At 40.2% G+C, this 21,641-nt stretch overlaps 1 protein-coding gene across 1 annotated transcript in view; it reads right to left on the minus strand.

Annotated features, from left to right (window-relative positions):
• Positions 1-21,641, minus strand: part of LOC133071725 (probable E3 ubiquitin-protein ligase HERC6) — a 52,563-nt gene that overhangs the window by 25,601 nt on the left and 5,321 nt on the right. The window contains exons 4-11 of the mRNA XM_061164423.1: positions 21,312-21,539; positions 19,518-19,612; positions 18,279-18,406; positions 17,222-17,358; positions 16,526-16,593; positions 7,758-7,879; positions 6,974-7,033; positions 4,014-4,107 (exon numbers count right to left, since the gene is read on the minus strand). Coding sequence (XP_061020406.1) covers positions 4,014-4,107; positions 6,974-7,033; positions 7,758-7,879; positions 16,526-16,593; positions 17,222-17,358; positions 18,279-18,406; positions 19,518-19,612; positions 21,312-21,539 — 932 coding nt within the window. The remainder of the gene's footprint in view (positions 1-4,013; positions 4,108-6,973; positions 7,034-7,757; positions 7,880-16,525; positions 16,594-17,221; positions 17,359-18,278; positions 18,407-19,517; positions 19,613-21,311; positions 21,540-21,641) is intronic.

Here is a 21,641-nt window from a genome sequence, read left to right on the forward strand (position 1 = left end):
TAGATACAGTATCATAAGAAACAAGATATAAGAAGAGAGGTTTCACATCTACTATGTTCCTAATGGAATAATAATTTGGTTTTCCTAAAACCTACTATTCAAACTCCATCATTCCTTGATATCCCAAAACCCCCTAAAGTAGTATGTGAGAACCATCCTCCCTATTTTATGTTGGAGTCAATTAAAGAAATAAAAGTGAAATCACATGCCTGGACCTACTGAACAAATCGTGAAGGTTGCTTAATTAGAAGGGATCCATACCTAAATCTACCTGACCTAAAATATACCGTAGCAGAGAAAATGTCATATGTTCACCTCATCAATCTTGTTTCATCTTCCTTCAGGGCTCACAGGAAGATGGCATTGCCCAGCCTCCCTGCAGTTAGGTGGAGTCATGTGACCAGGTTCCAACTAATGGAATGTGAGGGAAGGTGATGTATGATACTTTCAGGCTTGACCCCTAAAGCCTCTCTGTGACCTTTCACACCCTTTTTCCTCATCTGCCAATCAACATGAAAGATCTACTGGAGAATTTTATGGCCGTGGGCCTAGAATGCCACAGAGAAGGGTCCTGAGACACCCCTGCATGAGCCTGGGCAGAGGCAGGGGAGGTAACAGAATCTACCATGCCCAAATATGCCACTCTGACATGACAATTATTTTAAGCTGAAGGCAAGTGAGAAAAAGTAGATACAGAATGTGCTCTCCAGCCTCCCCCATCTTCCTGAAAACAGAATATAAATTCCCCTCATCAAGGTGTCCTCCTGTCCACAACTTCCTGTATCAAGAAGGGCATAACAGTCTCGCTAGCAGAGCTGAGCTGGCCCTGATGAAATCGCCACACAGCAAACCTTAATACCTAGCCCTTATCTACCATTACTTTCTTCATATATCTGCCTTCCCACCATTTGCCATCCAAGAAGCTCAAAGTCCTTTTCCTTTGTCTTTTCACTTTTCTACAAAATTATTGTTCTTCATTTGCTAAGTTGCTATAGAAGCCCCAATTCTTACCACTCCTTAAAGTTACTCATCGCTAAGTATTTCCATGTATATGCAGGATGCACATGTTAATAAACTTGCTTTTCTCTTGTTCGTCTGTCTTTTCTCAGTGTAATTTGCAAGGTCCCAGCCAATGAAACTAAGATAAAAAGAGGAAAAATAATGTTTTTTTCCTTCCCTACAGGTGCCTCCTACCTCAACCCTCTTTGGACTTTGCTGTGAGAAAAAAAATGTTTACTGTGTGAATAAGTCATTGAGATTTGGAAGCTGTTTGGAGGAGCTTATGTTTGGAAGAAGTAATCAAGACAATGTTGCCCCTTGAACTGGACCTGGGCAAATCAAAGCCTCCTCACCCACTCCCACGTGTTTGGAATGTATGCTCTGCCCACTGTTCCCACAGTGGGTGTGTTCCAAGGACCCTGCCTTCAGAGAGTAAGGTATTCTGAGACCATCTGGATGGTATATGTGACTGAACCCAGCAGTTAATGCCTCTGTATGAACTTGAAGATTCCAGTGGGTGGATGTAGAGACCTACTCATCTTGGTGTCACCCAAGACAAACCTTGTAAGTTCCCTGGCTTATTAAACCTGCCACCTTCCAATATGGAGTGACTGTATCTTTCTTCAGTCTTTCCTGGTCCTCTGATCACAGGAGCCAGTTTCTGAAACAATAGTTTATTCTAACAGATCTTAGATACTCTTTAACTATGAATGTCTGCCTCTACATGTCATAAGGATTAAATAAGATGATACATGATACAATAAACTGTGAAGTACTGTATATTATTGTTATTATTTTATTTATGTTCTTGCAATTTGATTTTTCATATGTTCAGAAGAACATGACTTCTGGTGAATGCTACTAGGTATACATGAGAAAGGTGTAGAAAGTCAAATAGCGTCAAAATAGGGTCAAAAAAGCTAGATTTCTTTTGGCATATAACTTTAATCATAGAGTCTTTGATTTACTTGTGTGCATCATGACACCACAACAGTATGCACTGTTCCCAAAGTTGCTTCACTAAGAGCCCCTTTTCATAGAGTGTTCTGCAACACTAATGTTTCTTAGCACTTATATTGGGAATAGCACACCAAGTAATCTCCCACATCGCCTAAATATTTACTTTAAAAATATACTTGATCATATTTATTATTCTTACTTTTTCACTTTGAAAGTTAAAATAGTTTCTACTGCATATTAACAAACACTCTCCCCCTTTCCCTTCAAAATGTAGGGACCCACAACAGTATAAAGTGAAAGTGAAGTCGCTCAGTCATGTCCGACTCTTTGCAACCCCATGGACTGTAGTCTACCAGGCTCCTCTGTCCATGGGATTTTCCAGGCAAGAGTACTGGAGTGGGTTGCCATTTCCTTCTCCAGGGGATCCTCCTGACCCAGGGATTGAACCCAGGTCTTCCGCCTTACAGGCAGATGCTTTACCGTCTGAGCCACCAGGGAAGTTCTCAACAGTATAAAGCTGATTTTAAACTGAAGACATCAGACACAAATACAGCTAATAGAAGAATGAATGGAAAGAAGCTTTCAGAGCTTTCTTTCTTTCTTTTTTTTTTTTCAGAGCTTTCCTCATGTGACTAAAGGCAGAGGCTTCAAGAATGAAGCACCCATAAATCTCCTTCTAACTGGGCAGGCAAGTGAGCTACACTGCCAGGGAAAAGACCCTGCACTTGCACTTGGATGAGAAATTGCATAAACAAACATTATTGCAAACTATCCTATCTTCCATGTATCCCCCTAAAAGCCCCTCTGTTTCCCTGAAAAGTTCATTTGTTTTCTCATAGAAGTCCTCTCTCCCCTTTCCCTAAAATTGGTGTATAAACCCTTATTCCTAGCTATTCTGTACAAGAGTAGAACTTTTCTGTCAATCCAGCTATTGTTAATTGGTAGGTCCCCAAACATATGAATTCCATAATGTTCTTTTCATAAGTTGTACTTCTTAAACATTGTTTTTCTCATATCAAAAATAAAAATATTGTATCTATTGTACATTTAAGCATTCAGTAACAAAGGTGTGTCTAGTCAAAGCTATGGTTTTTCCAGTAGTCATGTATGGATGTGAGAGTTGGACTATAAAGAAAGCTAAGTGCCAAAGAATTGATGCTTTTGAACTGTGGTGTTGGAGAAGACTCTTGAGAGTCCCTTGGACAGCAAGGAGATCCAACCAGTCCATCCTAAAGGAAATCAGTCCTGAATATTCATTAGAAGGACTAATATTGAAGCTGAAACTCCAATACTTTGACCACCTGATGCGAAGAACTGACTCATTAGAACAGACCCTTATGGTGGGAAAGATTGAAGGCAGGAGGAGAAGGGGATGACAGAGGATGAGATGGTTGGATGGCATCACCGACTCAATGGATATGAGTTTGAGTAAGCTCCAGGAGTTGATGATGGACAGGGAGGCCTGGTGTGCTGCAGTCCATGGGGTTGCAGTCAGAGTCAGAGTCAGACATGACTGAGCGACTGAACTGAACTGAACTGAAGAAAATACTGGAGTGGGTTGCCATTTCCTCCTCCAGGGTGTCTCCCTAGGGATTGAACCTGCATCTCTTGGGTCTCCTGCATTGGCAGGTGGATTCTTTACCACTAGTGCCACCTGGGAAGCCCTTGAAAATAAAATGCCAGCACCTAAATCAGTAGTATTTCTCCTTGTGGTTCAGATGGTAAAGAATATGCCTGCCATGTGGAAGACCTGGGTTTGATCCCTGGATTGGGAAGGTCCCTTGGAGAAGGAAATGGCAACACATTCCAGTATTTGTGCCTGGAGAATTCCATGGACAGAGGAGCCTGGTGGGCTACAGGCCATGGGGTCTCAAACAGTTGGACACAAGTGAGCGACTAACACATACATGTAATACAGTAACCACATAATAAACATGAGCCCTCCTCTATCACACTTCTATTTCACTCAACTCCTAGGAAAATTAACTGTAATCATATTGGTTCCTGTAAAGAAATTCCATTGCTCTATTTCTAAAGTGAATATTGGTTATTACCATCGAAGAAATCCATTCTTTTTCTGTTAACTTCTTGAAGGTATCTCTTGCCATTTCTAAGTCCACATCAATGGAAATCATTTCTCCAGATTCTCTTTGGATGCAGGAAATGCAAAAATAAATAAACAGGTTAAAAGAATATTTCTAACTTCATATATCATTATGTGTAATTTTATTTTTCCTACATATTAGGTATAATCTTTTTTACTTAAAATTTGCATTCTTTTGAAATCATCAACTTACTTGACACCAAAAAATTTTTTATAGAACTTGTTTTCCTAAAAGAAAATAGGTAACAATTTATTATCTCAAGTTTGGACAGTTAACAATAACAAAAGTTTACACGCCGTGTCTGAGAACTGAAATCATTTACCCTTACACTCAGCCTGCACACTGGGAATTGAAACTCCCTAACCCCACCTATCTTACCATCTATATTTACATTACCTTGGGATTCCACTGTTTCATTAGCATGATTTTACTATTCCAAGACACTCCTGCCCAGGCCAATGGCTTGACTGTTCACTTTAGGAACTTTCTGAAAAGACCCATTAACTCCTCTATGGAATACAATCAACAGTTTATGCCCTATAATTCTTTGCATCTCTTGTTTCAAAATCCTTGCCTGATATTTCCATCTGTCCTGGATTGTGGTGAAGGAAAGTGAAGTGAAGTCGCTCAGTCTCTTTGCGATCCCATGAACTGTAACCTACCAGGCTCCTCCCTCTATGGGATTCTCCAGGCAAGAATACTGGAGTGGGTTGCCATTTCCTTCTCCATTGTGGTACCTTTCCTCAATCCTAATCAAATCCCCAACCCTCCCTTCTCACATTGCAAAGACCTGCCTTATTCCAAATTGCTAATTTTAAAAAATCAAAACCTGGCTATACCCCTCAGAAGTACTACCAAGGCTTTGTCTAGGTGTGGCATTTCCCTGGGTTGTGTTGACAATATTTGAGGAGCCTGCATTCTATATAACAATTTATCTTTATAAAGTATTATTTAAAACTATTTCATGTTTACTGGATTAACCAACCAATTGTAATACTAGGGCTAAAACATTCATGTAAGTACTAAAACAAAGTACTGTAAATTTCCCTTTAAAATAAATCTTCCTTTGCAACCTTTGGCATCTTAAGATCAAACCTTGAGGTTTCTCACTCCTGGGAATGGAACATGGAAATTTTAGAAAGATAATATTCTTAGTGTAGAAAAGATTATCCTCTATGTAGTGAGAACTAGCTTAAGGCTACAGTGGGGAAGAAAGAGAATGAGTTGCATGGTAGAATCCCCTCCTTTGCTGCCTGGAAGGACGGAAAGAAGAGGAAGGCAAATGGGAGAGAAAGCAAGCAGAGAGAAGCGACGTCTTAATTTCTCATCTCCTGCCTTTGGCTAAATATGTGGAGACAAACAGGGATGCCTTGTGGGACTCTCGAATGATAACTGCCTCATGAGCTGTGGAGGTGTGAAGAGGGGGTAAAGGAAGTCATGACATTCAGCTTCCCTGGGCTTCTCTGGTTCCCAGGTGAAGCCTCTGGATCCAGCAGTTCCTCCAGTCTCCCTGAGGAGTGGCTGAGAATGCAGCTGGGTTAAGAACCAAAGCTGAGAAATACCTGCAATAGGGATTAAGTGAATACTGAGTACCGCCTAGTGGCAGTTGTATACAGGTATCTTCTGAACCTGTGAGCCAAGCTGAGGCCAAGTCAAAGGAGGACTGGGAGGAGTTTCCACCAGTTGCAAGCAGACCCTTAGGCATCAGCCTCCAGAGAAGACAGAGGGCAACCTAATGTTAGTCGCTCAGTCATGTCCGACTCTGCGACCCCATGGACAATAGCCTTCCAGGCTCCTCCATCCGTGGAATTTTCCAGGGAAGAATACTGGAGTGGGTTGCCATTTCCTTCTCTAGGTGATCTTCCCAACCCAGGGATCGAACCCTGGTCTCCCGCATTGCAGGCAGACTTTTAACTGTCTGAGCCACCAGGTAAGCCCGAAGGCAGCCTAAGGGCCCCTTTATGCTGCTACCCAGCCCACTCCCTTGTTATTGCTAAAGTAATTATACAAGGAGGCCATCACACTGCAATGGATCTCAGGCCACGGTGGCCTATAAAAGCAAACCAAAATCTAAGCCTGTAAATTCCTCAAAGTTATGAAATCAAAGCCTAAGGACAACCAATCAAAAAACAAACAAAAAAAGCCAACTAGGCTTTAAGTTATAGCTAATCAAATACTTCCCTTTCTTTCTGTGCCTTCTCTATGTCTTTCCCTGAGCTCTTGCCACTGGAGCTCTCAACCAATTCCAAATCGGTGTTGTGTGATTCAAATAGATGTTCACTTTAATAAACTCTTACAATTTCTGCTTCACTTTATCTTCCAGTCATTCCCAGGTATATTATTGGAGATCAAACAGGGAGGGGAAGGAACAGTTGACCAACTATTCAGCATTTAACAGAGGAAACGTTTAAACTACTAAGATGAAATGTCAAACCAAGTAGCAGAGAACTTGGACTCTCCTCTGTGGTAGTAAGACTGTTAATAGTTAAAGATAAAATAAATAGGATCTGTTTTCCTTACTGGGCTCACAATAAGACCTTCAAAGTGCAGCCCTGACCTCTACGTACAGAAGCAAAGTTAGAATGAATTGATCACTCCTAGATACAAAGATTCTGAAAAAAAAAAAAAAAAAAGACACCATTCTTGCCAATCAGATAACACAGGAGGGCAGGGTAGAGGAAGGAACAATGTAAATTAGAGGTTACAATTTGTAGTAGTCCAATGGGAAATTCCTTTGTAAAACAGAAGAATTCTGTAACAATCCATGGAGTTTTCTATGTTGGATTTTTGGTTCATAGATAACAAAATTCACAAATTAAAATGACTGAGTCTAAATATTTCATTTAAAATATTCTCTAGTGTTTTAAATAAAGGTAAGCCTCTCTAAATAAAGGTAATATAAACATTACCTCTTCTTTAAAAAACTTGCAGTCAGACAAGCAGGAGATGAAAATATCACTCTAATTTCACTGCAAAAATAATAAAATAAGGTTAAGTCACAACATACTACAAGCACCTTCCTTTTATCTTACTCAGTATATAACTGGTGATGTGGAATCATTAATAACAATAATAACTGCTCTCTTAAAAGAGTATTCCAAATTCTTGCTATACTTTGTGCATGGTCTGCTAGATCTCATCAAAATCCTTCATAGCTGATTTGATCAAGTCATCTAGATTTAAATAAAATCCAGCCTTCTGAAAACAGAAATTTGTGGAGCTGCAGAGAATAAACTGCTGCTGCTGCTGCTAAGTCGCTTCAGTCGTGTCCGACTCTGTGCGACCCCATAGACGGCAGCCCACCAGGCTCCCCCATCCCTGGGATTCTCCAGGCAAGAATACTGGAGTGGGGTGCCATTGCCTTCTCCAGAGAATAAACTATGAAGCTATAAAAAGAGTCAGTCTTGGGCAAGGCTTTGTGGGACAGACAGAAAGCAGTTTTTATTCACTCCTGCATTTCCCTCACCTATCAAAGTACCTGGCACATTGGACATCTTCAATATAGCCCTGTTAAACAAATGATGAACCAGTGAATATGTCAATGACTTCTTCAAACTAAAGATGGTTTAAATAAAGATTAAAATGCAAATAATTTCATGACAAAGCCAAACCCTCTCTCTTATGTCTAGGATAAAATGAACCAAGGCTTCAGAACCAAGTAAAAGTGGTTTCTACTTTATCAGATAGAGCCACCTCTTAGCCACTTCATCTTCTATACTTCCTCTTGCCACTGCCATCCATTTTTCTGTCAGAGACTGGTTAATTCGGCTTATTTCTTGCAGGGTTTTCCTGGAAACACTGGTGGAACTAGTATCCTTCTAGGAAGAAAAAGAAAGAATGATCAGGAAAATACACACACACCAAGTAGTAAGTAAGACACAGGTGGGAGACAGATCGAACCTGCTCAGGTAGTGGGATTTGGTGGGAGGAGCCTTGTCATCAGACTGGCTGGCTGTTCCATTTCCCAGCCTGGGCCACTTTGCTTGGTCTGAGCCTTAGTTTTATCATTTAAAAAATGAAATAACACAAAAGAATTGAAAACAGAGACTCAAACAGATATGTGTATGACAATATTCATTGCAGCATTATTTACAATAGCCAAAAAGATGGAAACAATCCATGTCCAGCAACAGCATCAATGGATGAATATGGAATATTGTGTGCTCAGTTGCTCAGTCATGTCCAACTCTTTTGAGACCACACAGACCACAGCCCACCAGGCTCCTCTGTCCATGGAATTCTCCAGGCAAAACACTGGAGTGGGTTGCCATTTTTCTCCTCCAGGGAATCTTCCCAACTCAGGGATTGAACTGGTATCTCTTATATCTCCTGCGTTGGCAAGCAGATTCTTTAACACTAGTGTCACCTGGAAAGCCCATATGGAATATGACTCAGCCACAAAAGGAAGGACATTCTGACACATACTGCGACATGGATGAACTTTGAAAACATTGAGCTACGTGAAATAAGCCCAATATAAAAACATGATTCCACTTATATGAAACAGGCTAATTGATAGAAAGGATATTAGAATGTACCTGGGGTTAGGGGTAGGGGAGCACTCAGAGTTATTATTTAATGGTTAAGAATTTCTGCTTGAGGGGGAATAAAGAATTCCTGCTTGTGGTGATGAAAAGTTTTAGAGATGGTTAGTGGTCATGGTTGGGCTTCTCAGGTGGTGCAGTGGTAAAGAATCTGCCTGCCAATGCAGGATATGCAGGAGACATAGGTTCAATCCCTGGGTCAGGAAGATGCCCTGGAATAGGAAATGGAAACCCGCTCCAGTATTCTTGCCTAGAAAATTCCATGGACAGGGGAACCTGGTGGGCTAGAGTCCATGGGGTCACAAAAAGTCAAACATGACTAAGCCATTGAGCAAAACAGTGGTGATGACTGTACAACATTGTGAGTACAATTAATATCAATGAATTGTACATTTTTTAATGGTTAAAATAGCAGATTTTATGTTATGTATGTTTTACCACAGTTAAAAAATGAGTTAACAATAACCACCTCTCCGGGCTCCCATTAAGACTAAAATACATTAGGTACACAAAGCCTTTTGATTATAGGAAGTACTCAATAAAGACTAACTTCTTTCTGCCCTTTAATCATCCACAGAGTTTTGCTTTTGTATCAGGGGTTTTCAAACTTATACCAGAATCATCTGGTGATCTTGTTAAAGCAGGGCCCATCCCCACAGTTTCTGATTCAATGGTCAGGAGTGGAGCTCAAGAATTTATATAGAGCAAATTCCTGAATGATGCTGATGCTGCCGATTTGGGAACCACACTTTTGAGAACTGTGGTTCTCTACAGTATTTGAAGCCAAATGGTTCAGTCAGAGGTGTCATAGAAATCACTATCTGGAAAAAAAAAATCTGTCTTTAATATATTATTTGAAAGACATCAGTACTATGACTCCACATTATACCTCTGCTTTTGCTAAATTTATAATAAATCAGAGAATTCTGCATCACTTTTGTTTAATGCTTAACTAAAGACCTCTTGAGAAAGATGTATAACCATAACTCCCTTCACTTTCTTGATCTGAGTCCTGGGTGTCCCCTGGAGTTCAGTCATAAGGAAGTTTTTTTCCTCCAACATCCCAGGAACCTCAGGACAATGAGGTGCTCTGTATTGGCAGTCACAGATCATTTCTTCTACTTTCTTCTTCAAAATCTCGGCTCTTTATAAGCACGTGACATCAGACTATACCACGTGCCTCCCTTTCTTCTACGATAATCACCTGCTAAAGTCCTAGGCACTACCCTTCAATAATTGAAAACTTTGGCATCTTGTTGACTGTCTTCCTCAGCACAGTCATGACTGTCACCATTCTTTCCGTCATTCTTGGCAACTTCAGAATTAATGAACACAATTTATTTCCCTCCATGACCTCTCAGTTCTTGACCTTATCTGCACTCTTCCCCTCTGCTCCATCGTAGCCACCCAGGCCCTGGACCAGGGTTTCTAAACTGACACAGTCGGCATTTTGCATCAGATAACCCTTTTTGTGGCATCTGTCTTGTGCAGCATAGGATGTCTAGCAGCATCCCTGGCCTCTACCCATTAGACATTAGTAGCAGCCACCCCAACACGCATGGCCCTCCCTCAGTTACGACAACCTAAATTGACAATAGACATTTCCAAATGTTTCCAGGGGTGCAAAATCACTCCTAGTGGATTGCCCCCAGATACAGGTGATATTCTATCCTTTATAATTATCAATAATTGTTCTGCCTTCTAAGTATCTATTGGAAACATACTCCTCTTTGATCATCATCCATCATCCTTCTACTTCACTGACTTCACCATGGTACTCCCAGTCTAACATTCTTTGATAAGGAATGAGTTAAGACTTTGGAGCTGTTGGGTTGAAATGAATGTATTCTGCATGTAGAAAGGACATGAATTGACTGGGGGCAGTGGCGTTTCCCCCCTAAGTTCATATATTGAAATCCTAACCCCCATTGTGGTGGTATTAGGAGGTAGGGCATTTGGGAGGTGATTGGGTCATGACGGGGGAGCCCTCAAGAATGGTACTAGTGTCCTTATAAAGACCCCAGAGAACTCTTTTGCCCTTGCCCCTTTTGCCATGTGAGGATACACAGAGAAGACAGTCATTTATAAACTGGAGGCAGGCCCTCACCAGACATCAAATGTGCTGTCATCTTTTTTAAGTCGTACTGCAAGGCTTGTGGGATCTTAGTTCCCTGACCAGGGATCAAACCTGAGCCACGGCAAGAAAAGAATGAAGTCCTAGTCACTGCACTGCTAGGGGATTCCCAAATGTACCATTATCTTAATCCCGGGCTTCCCAGCCTCCAAAACTGTGAGAAATAAATTTTTGCTTATAAGCCACTCAATCTACAGTGTTTTGTTAATAGCAGCCAGAACAGACTAAGACACTTACTTTGACAGTGGAACCCACTCCAACATTTTTTGAGGCCATTGGGCACTCCAATCTGTCAACTCTATTGTTTGTTCATTATCCATCACCCTCCTCATGTCTTTCTTACCCAGCTTAGATTCTATGGTCAGCACTATAATCAGTCCTTTACAAATACCTCTAAGTCTTCTGTCTTGAGTCACCTAGGAAAAGTCCACCTGTAGTTAGTCTCAACTCTGAATTACTCCAAAGGAATCCAAGCAGCTTAACATCAGCGGGAAAAAATAAACTGTGCTGACTTCACCATAAGCCTAGGACTACAGATTTCAAATGGACACTCTATACTGTCTAGTAATCTCCCACAATGTTCACTTTCTCACTCTGAGACATGATTGCACACATTCTTTTTATTCCTAAACCTGTAGCGATCATCCTCTGTTTCTCCAAGTTTTAGATAAAGATTGTGTATCACTAACACCCAAAAAAGATATCCTTTTCATTACAGGGGACTGGAATACAACAGTAGGAAGTCAAGAGATACCTGGAATAAAGGGCATATTTGGCCTTGGAGTAAAAAATGAAGCAGGTCAAAGGCTAACAGAGTTTTGCCAAGAGAACACACTGGTCATAGCAAACACCCTCTTCCAACAACACAAGAGAAGACGTTACACATGAACATCACCAGAGGGTCAATATCGAAATCAGATTGATTATATTTTTGCAGCTGAAGATAGAGAAGCTCTGTATAGTCAGCAAAAACAAGACAGGGAACTGACTGTGGCTCAGATCAGGAACTCCTTATTGCCAAATTCAGATGAAATTGAAGAAAGTACAGAAGACCACTAGACCATTCAGGTATGACCTAAATCAAACCCTTATGATTATACAGTGGAAGTGACAAATAGATTCAAGGGATTTGATCTGATAGACAGAGTGCCTGAAGAACTATGGACAGAGGTTCATGACATTGTATAGGAGGCAGTGATCAAGATCATACCCAAGAAAAAGAAATGCAAAAAGGCAAAATGGTTGTCTGAGGAGACCTTACAAATAGCTGAGAAAAGAACAGAAGCTAAAGGCAGAAAAGAAAAGGAAAGATATACCCATTTGAATGCAGAGTTCCAAAGAATAGCAAGGAGAGATAAAAAAGCCTTTCTGAGTGATCAATGCAAAGAAATAGAGGAAAACAATAGAATGGGAAAGACTAGAGATCTCTTCAAGAAAATTAGAGATACCAAGGGAACTTTTCATGCAAAGATGGGCTCAATAAAGGACAGAAATGGCATGGACCTAACAGAAGCAGAAGATATTAAGAAGAGGTGGCAAGAATACACAGAAGAACTATACAAAAAAGATCTTCATGATCCAGATAACCATGATGGTGTGATCACTCACCTAGAGCCAGACATCCTGGAATGCAAAGTCAAGTGGACCTTAGGAAGCATCACTACAAACAAAGCTAGTGGAAGTGATGGAATTCCAGTTATTTCAGATCCTAAAAGATGATGCTGTGAGAGTGTTGCACTCAATATACCAGCAAATTTGGAAAACTCAGCAGTGGCCACAGGACTGGAAAAGGTCAGTTTTCATTCTAATCCCAAAGAAAGGCAATGCCAAAGAATGTTCAAACTACCGCACAATTGCACTCATCTCACATGCTGGCAAAGTGATGCTCAAAAGTCTCCAAGTCAGGCTTTCACAGTACCTGAGCCATGAACTCCCAGATGTTCCAGCTGGATTTAGAAAAGGCGGAGGAACCAGAGATCAAATTGCCAACATCCGCTGGATCATCGAACAGGATCCAATGAGAATTCCACAAAAATATATACTTCTGCTTTATTAACTACACCCAAGCCTTTGACTGTGTGGATCACAACAAACTGTGGAACATTCTTAAAGAGATGGAAATACCTTACTCACAGACTACCTTACTGTGAGGCTGTCACGGCTAACGCCATGGCAGGCAGCCTAGATTAGGAGTAGGCCTGGTTTCCCGGGGTAACATAATTATCAGGCCTCCTGGAGCCAGCCAATCAACATATGCCTAGCCAGAAAAAGGGAACCTATCAGGGGAAAGCTGAAAGCCCCACGTTGGGCCAACAAAAATTACCTTGCAACTGTGTAACCAATCCGCTTATGCCAACTACCCACTGTGTAACCAATCCGATTGCGCCAACTACCTGCTGCTTATTTTGACCCAATAAATACCCTAGATAACTGGGGCTCGGGACCTTTCGTCCTCACACACCTGGTGAGGGCGGGAGGCCCTGGCTCGAGTCAGTAATAAATTCCCCTATTGCAAGTTGCATTGTTTCGAGGAGTCTTCTTTTCCGACCGGGGACTCGGACTACGGGCAGAACACTTACCTGCCTCCTGAGAAATCTGTATGCAGGTCAAGAAGTAACAGTTAGAACTGGACATGGAACAACAGACTGGTTCCAAATCGGGAAAGGAGTACATCAAGGCTGTATATTGTCACTCTGTTTATTTAACTTATATGCAGAGCACATCATGTGAAATGCCAGGCTGGATGAAGCACAAGCTGAAATCAAGATTGCCAGGAGAAATAACAATACCCTCAGATAAGCAGATGACACCACCCTTAAGGCAGACTGCAAAGAAGAACTAAAGAGCCTCTTGATGAAAGTGAAAGAGGAGAGTGAAAAAGTTGGCTTAAAACTCAACATTCAGAAAACTAAGATCATGGCATCTGGTCCCATCACTTCATGGCAAACAAATGGGGAAACAATGGAAACAGTGATAGACTCTACTTTTTTGGGCTCCAAAATCACTGCAGATTGTGACTGCAGCCATAATATTAAAAGACACTTGCTCCTTGGAAGAAAAGTTATGACCAACCTAGACAGCATATTAAAAAGCAGAGACATCATTTTGCCAACAATAGTCGATCTAGTCAAAGCTATGGTCTTTCCAGTAGTCACGTATGGATGTGAGAATTGGACTATAAAGAAAGCTGAGCACTGAAGAATTGATGCTTTTGAATTGTGGTGTTGGAGAAGACTCTTGAGAGTCCCTTGGACTGCAAGGAGATCCAACCAGTCCATCCTAAAGGAAATTAGTCCTGAATATTCACTGGAAGGACTGATGTTGAAGCTGAAGCTCCAATACTTTGGCCACCTGATGCGAAGAACTGACTCATTTGAAAAGAGCCTTATGCTTAAGATTGAAGGTGGAAGAAGGGGACGACAGAGGAGGAGATAGTTGGATGGCATCACTAATGCAATGGACATGAGTTTTCTGGGAGTTGGTGATGGACAGGCAAGCCTGGCGTGCGGCAGTCCCTGGGGTCACAAAGTGTTGGACAAGACTGAGCAACTGAACTGAACTGAACTGAACTGTACATCACTGAGAAAATGGAAACAGGCAAGACCTAACCTTGCCTTCCTACCAGCAGCCTACCTCACCTCCACTGTTCCTCGTCAGAAGAGAATAAGATTTTCTGTTCAAAGCCCTCTATTCTACATTGGACCCTGGGCCCCGCTTCCTCACACCTATTCTAGGACATAAGTTCTGCAATTATTCTCTTTCTCAGGAATTATCACTTTTTCCTCCTGAACTGGATTATTCTCATTAGCACACAGACATACCTTAACATCACCACTCCTAACAATAAAAACCTCCCAAGGTCCTCTACTCCCTTTCACAACAAAACTTCTCAGAACTGTCACAGTCATTGCCTCCACTTATTCCCCTCTATTCTATGTCCATCCCATTCAGTCAGGTTTCATCCTCTGTCCCCTGAGACGACTCAGTCTTGACAAAGCAAAAACAAACTCTGTGCTCATCTCACTTGGCCTCTCAGCAGTATGTGTCAGGTTTGGCCACTTCCTCCTTCTGGAAAGACTTTCTTGTCTTGATGAGCCACCCTCTTCTGGGTCTCTCCACCTCAGAAACTGGTTCTTCTCAGTTCTTCTGACCCTGCCTCACTGCCTGACCTCCTCATGGAGAAGTCCCTCAAGGCTGGATTGTGTCCCCTGCTCTTCTCATTTCTACTCTCACTCCAGGTGACCTTTCATCCAAGCCTCTAGCATAATAACAATCTGTAGTTTAACAACTATCATGTTTATTTTCCAGTGCTAGCATCCTCCTTGAGATCCAGAGTTGAACATGCAACTAAGACTTTAGATCTCCTCTCCAAGGACATTTCAAATGAACCTCATCTCCCATAACTAAGCCTATTTCCATATGACTCCAGCTCATATCTCTTCACACTTTCCTACCATATTCTGTCTGAGTATAGTCCCCCTTTTGTCCCTCAAACAAGGGCTTCCCTGGTGGCTCAGAGGGTAAAGCGTCTGCCTACAATGCAGTAGACTGGAGTTCAATCCCCGGATCAGAAAGATCCCCTGGAGAAGGAAATGGCAACCCACCCCAGTACTCTTGCCTGGAAAATCCCATCGACCGAGAAGCCTGGTAGGCTACAGTCCTGGGGTTGCAAAGAGTCAGACGACTGAGTGACTTCACTTTCATGCTAATCTTATTCTTGCCCCAGGGCCTTTCTATGTACAGGTCCCTCTCTTTGGAATGCTCCTCCTGTGGACTTAAGCATGGCTATGATCTCTATTCAAATGTTACAGCCTCTGGGAGGTCTTTCCTGACTGACACTTCTAAAGAAGCCCATCTCATCTCATCAGTCTCAAATGGCCCATTTTATTTTTTTTCAGAGCAATTGTCGCTCTCTAACAAAATTGTATTTATGTGCTTCTTGTCTGTACTTCCTGGTAGAATCCAAATGCCATGAATGAGGATATACTTGTGTGTATTACTCACTGTACCCCAAGGACCCAGAGCAGAGCCTGAGACAGGAGCCTGATAGAACAGCTATAACAAAGCAACCAAGCACAATCTCCTGACTATCCCCAGCAGCACAGACTTTTGCCTCTTAAAGTTTTCCATCCCAGAGAATACAGTAAGAGTCTATATGAGTGTTGTTTCAAACATTCCTAATAATAGAACAAAAGTACAAATTATTAAAATAACTATGTATATCTTTTCTCTCTACAACATTTCAGAACTCATTCAGAAACCATTTCAGAACTCATTCAGAAATATAATAATATAAACGTCTCTGTTAATAATTAGGATTGCTAGATAATAATTAGGATTGTTAATAATTAGGGTGCTAGAGCATGGTGGGTAATGGTGGGGCTGGATTTCTTGGGTTTGAATCCAGCTCTGTCAGTTCTCAGCAGCATAACTTTGGGCAAGTCCATGTCTCTGAGACTCAGTTTTTTCATCTGTAAAATGGGAGTGATAATAACAACCAGAGTTGATTTGAGGATTAAATGTGTTGATCTGTTTATAGTACTTTGGTTGCTAACTCATGGGTGAAAATTAGCATTAGTCATTGTTATCACCATTGGTATCTGTTGGGAATTCAAATGAGGAAGTGAGAATTACGTAATATTTTAAAAGAAGCATTCTAACAGAGGAAATTACTAGTTTAGTAAAAAATTTTAATATATACAAATGACACAATGTTTCAAATACCACCATGAAATCCAGAAGAAAAGATGATTTTTAAAAGAAACAGAAATTGTAATAGATACCTGATAAGTTGTCACAAAGTTGGCATATGTTCCAGCAAAAATATGTTTGACTTGAACATCTGCAAGGTCTAGAAGAAAGTCATAAATCCATACTTACTGTTTTTTAGATGTAAAAAGTATAAATATTTTATTATAAACCTAAAATTGCTTTTAAAAAGTTTTTTTAAAAAAACTAATGTACTACCAAGCTAAATTTACTTATTCATTGGCTTCTAAATAGATTTTGACTACAAACAGCATAAAAGATTACTATTGATCAGATTACACATTATATATTCCCTTATCTTAAAATTTAATTTTTCATGCATTTGCATAATGAAACCAGGCTAGTGTGTTTTAGTAGAGGTTTGATTAAATATATAAAAAGTGTGCTATTCTGTTGAGGTTTGACAGAAAACAACAAAATTCTGTAAAGCAATTATCCTTCAATTAAAAAATAAATAAAAATAAAATAAAATAAAAGTGTGCTATTCTGAAGCATAAACAACTGATTCTTTTTGTATTACCTTAATCTTTAGAAAAAATTACCTAATATTCCAGGAAGCATTGCATAAAAAAAATGCATATGCCACAAATCAAAGATAACAGTACCAAAAGAACCACAGTTCTATGCACTCTTTGAAAGGAAACTGAATAATATTTTTCCTCCAGTGACATCAATTAAAACAAAATCACAAATCGTGGGATCACTCATACCGTTAGCAGAAATCAGGCAGCTAATGTCAGAGCTCTCTGCCAGAGCCCTCGGATGTGGTGAGCTGCTTGTACAACCTGGTCCACGACCAAAAGACACCACCTGACCAGTGGTATAGACATATGCAAGGGTGTGATAACTGCAGAAGACAAAATATTATGAAGACTTATTATAATGAGTCATGCTTTTTGAGAAAGATTATGTCTCAACACAAAATAACAGATTTATCTTATACTAAGTACCCAGACCCCATTATCACAATGTCAGAGAGTATGGCTAAACAAATGGAGGGTGAATAGTGACTTAATACCAACCCTAAAGGCAGAATATTATTCATGGGTCTTTACTATGGTTTCTATCATTTGTGTTTTAAATGTAAGTTCTTTTTGTCCTTCGCTCTTTTTACTAATTGGGTGGATAATAGTCAAAGTGTCCTCATAGGGAGGGATAAATTAGGAGATTGGGATTGATACATACACACTATAAAATAGATAGCTAAGGACTTACTGTATAGCACAGGGAATTCTACTCAATACTCTGTAATAACCTATATGGGAAAATAATCTAAAAAAGAATGATATATGTATAACCAATTCACTTTGCAGTACAGCAGAAACTAACACAGTTTACATCAACTATACTCCAATAAAAAATTCTTTTAAAGTTCTCATAATTAGGTTATGCAAAACTCAGAATGCACATGCAAATATACATCATCTTCTACTTGCACGAGGTTAATTTTGTCTAATGAACTCAAGAAGACAAGCACCACTATTTTTGTTATAAACCAACTCCCCTCACCCTAGAACCTTAGTAAGGTGGTCTATGCCCAGGACATTTCCAATAAATTCTTACAGAATAAAAGAAATGCCTAAAATAAAGAAGAAAAACAGAAAAATTAAACCATATTTGAAAGAAGTAAATTTTCAGAAAGGAAAATGATCTATAAAAAGAGTAATCACATATTTTAGGGTTTTAAGGTTTCAAAACATTTCATATAAGTTATTTCTAAGTAATAAAATATACCACTTTCTACTCACACTTAAAAAAACCTGTTACCTTCCACAATCTATCTGTGAAACGAGGCCTTCAATTCTTTCCACAAGTTGTGGACCCCTCTTCTCAGCAGTGGGATCGTGTCCCAGCTGTCCATAGCTATTGTCTCCAAATGTGAACACTTTCCCATCCTGTTTAAAAAAGGAAGGCTCAGACTAATTTTGGGCTAAAAGTGTAATTAAAAATAAAAAGATTAAGTGCCAAAAGAGAGTTTTATGAGAGCACTATGGTAAATATAAGCTTTATATGAAGAAGGGTCTTATATTTATTATTTCTACTAGTGAATAAAGAGTTAACATATTAAACTTGAAAAATCACTGGCATTCCCTTCAGAACTAGGTACTTACTATGTGTTTGTAGAAAGAATTGATGGAGAAATTAACTGGTTCAAGAGTAACACTAACACTAAAATATAAGGTTGCTTTATTTATTTGATCATTTCTCTGAAAATAAATCTCTTTTCAAAAGATGATTCTGGATTAAAACAATTCTAGCTCTCTCCTGCCAACTGATAATATAATCCAAGCATATTTTTAAAACAAACAAAATATAAATTATTTTAGATATTTTGCTTTAAATAAATGTTTCAACCACACAAACAGTCTTCAAGTCTATTCATTACAGCTATGGAGAGAATCCATCTTGTTGGAATGTATTGCATGATCAGTATAAGAAGAGGAGGGAGACATTTAGGACGCTGATTCATAATTGTGCCAAGTAAGAAATGGAACATAGAATGTTCTGTCTATAATGTAGGCCACTGAAACCTATAAAAATTACTTTGTTGCTTCTACAATATTTTTCATATGTAGAGCTACATTATGACAGAATAATTGCTAAAGGGATTGGCTCCTAATCTATAAGAGATTCTAAAATATCTAAAAATATTTCCTGAAGCTGAAATTAGCTTTTGTTATAGGATCTTAAAAATTCCATGGCTTGGCTAACTTCTCCTCGTCAGAGATTTGTACACTGAATGGGTGTCTTCAGATATTGATACATAGATTGTTTTCCACAATAATTAGTACATGTACCTTATGGTAACATTTCTCTGGGATTTAAAAAAAAATAGGAAAATGGGAATTCCCTGATGGTCCAGTGGTTGGGACTCAGTGTTTTCATTTCCAGGGGCTCAGGTTTGATCCCGGATTGAGGAGTTAAGATCCCACAAGCTACAAGGTATGGCAAAAAAAAAAAAAAAAAAATATATATATATATATCTCTCAAGATGTTTTGGTTTACCTGGGTAAGCACTGCAGTGTGCTCATAACCACAGCTGATAAAAACCACACCGAGAGTCTTCAGTGCACCAACTGATACAGGCTTATACCTCTGAACTGTGGAAAGAAAGCAGAATCTCTCGAGTATAAGAAATACTCATATATCAAGAGTTTTTATATATTTTAATATTTTGTTATCTTATTATAATTCATCAATATAATTTAAAATGTGAACAATCAGAAGTATTATAAAACAGAAAGAAAATCCTGCAATGGAAAAGAAAAGCAGTCCTTTAGTATTTATTTTTGGAAAATATTTAATTTTCTGGAATGACTAAGACTATTGGCCAAGAAAGCTAAGCTTTAAGACCCCACTTCCCAATAATATTTCCATTATGCTGCATTCATTTTTGTCACATTATAGGTGTTCTGCAAGTATGCAATAATAATTGAGAAAATAAGAGGACCCACTTCATGTTGATGAAGTTAAATGAAATGAGATGTAAGAGATCAGCATGGTACAGGTATGGTGTCATCTAGCCGCTAAGTCGAGTCCAACTCTTTGCTGCCCCAAGGACTGTAGCCTGCCAGGCTCCTCTGTCCATGTGGTTTCCCTGGTAAGAATACTGGAGTGGGTTGTCATTTCCTTCTCCAGGAGATCTTCCCGACCCAGGGATTGAATCAGCTTTTCCTGCATTGGCAGGTGAATTCTTCACCGCTGAGCCACCAGGGAAGCCCTGGTACTGGTATGTAACAGTAGCTAAATACACATGAGCTGCATGTAAAGAATTGAACAGAGGGGCTCATCAGGAAGACATCACAGTGAGTTTTGCTGAAAGACTATCAGAGGAACTGGTTGTTTCCCCTACTGCTGGCAATCGTCTGCAAAAGGGTTCCCAAACTTTGTTGTGCAAGACCTGTGCAGTCTTTGGTAATGACTGATGCCTGGCTTCCCTCCCCAGACATTCTAATTCAATGGTCTGGGGTCCAACCTGGGCATTGGGATTTTTAAACATTCTTGGAGTAACAGAATAATGGCCTTCCAAAGATGTACAAGTTCTTTTCCCAGAGCTCAGTGGTAAAGAATCCATCTGCAATACAGGAGACACAGGAGACTCAGGTTCGATCCCTGTGTGGGGAAGATCCTGTAGAGGAGGAAATGCAGTCCACTCTAGTACTCATGCTAGGATAATCCCACGGACAGAGGAGCCTGGTGGGCTACAGTCCATGGGGTCACAAAAAGAGCTGAACACGACTGAGCACACAGAGGTGAATATGTTAGAAGACATGGCAAAGAGGAGTTAAAAAGGTTTTGCTAATCAGTTGACCTTAAAATAGGAAGGTCAGCTTGGATTATCTAGCTGTGCCCAATGCAGTTCCAAGGGTCCTTTAACTGAGGAAGAGAGGATCAGAAAAGTCATTGTCAGAGTAACGTGACTTGAAGAAGGCTTCACCAGCCATTGCTGGCTGTGAAGAAGAAAGAGGGCTATAAGGCAAGAGTGTAAGTGCCTCTAGAAGCTGGAAAAGGCAAGAAAATGGTCTGTCTTCCTCCGGGAAGTCCCTGCTGACACTTTCAATTTAGCCCAGGGAGGCCTGCATCAGAACCATGAGATAATAAGTTTATGTTGTTTGAAGCCACTAGATTTGTGGTGATTTGTTATAGCAGGAATCAAAAAAAAGTTAATAAAGCTCCCTAAGTGGTTCTAATGTGTCCCAAAGTTTGAGAACCACTGTTCTAACCTTTGAGAGTGCCCTTTGCAGAACTGGTCTTCCAAATAGAAAGAAAGAAGAACTTCCTATAAGACCAGCTCGTTACCTGGGGCATTATTCCCACTGAGGGCCAGCTGCCCTGCACTGTTGCTTCCCCAGCCAAATGCAGTCCCAGAGAGTGACAGGGCAAAGCTGTGGGCTCCTCCTGCAGCCAACTGTGCCAGTGGGATCCCCTCTAGGGACTTCACCCTCTGTGGGCTGGCTTGGGATGGGAGCTTCTTCCCCAGGCCCAGCTGTCCATGGCTGTTCTGCCCCCATGAAAACACTTGGCCATCTGCAAAAGCAAAGAGGAGAAATTCAGAACTGCAAAAATACTGTAATACCAAATTCAAGGAGAAACTACCACCTTAATTCTAAAAATCTTTAGAGAATAAAA

Source organism: Dama dama, chromosome 17, assembly GCF_033118175.1.
Source record: "Dama dama isolate Ldn47 chromosome 17, ASM3311817v1, whole genome shotgun sequence".
Taxonomy (NCBI): domain Eukaryota; kingdom Metazoa; phylum Chordata; class Mammalia; order Artiodactyla; family Cervidae; genus Dama; species Dama dama.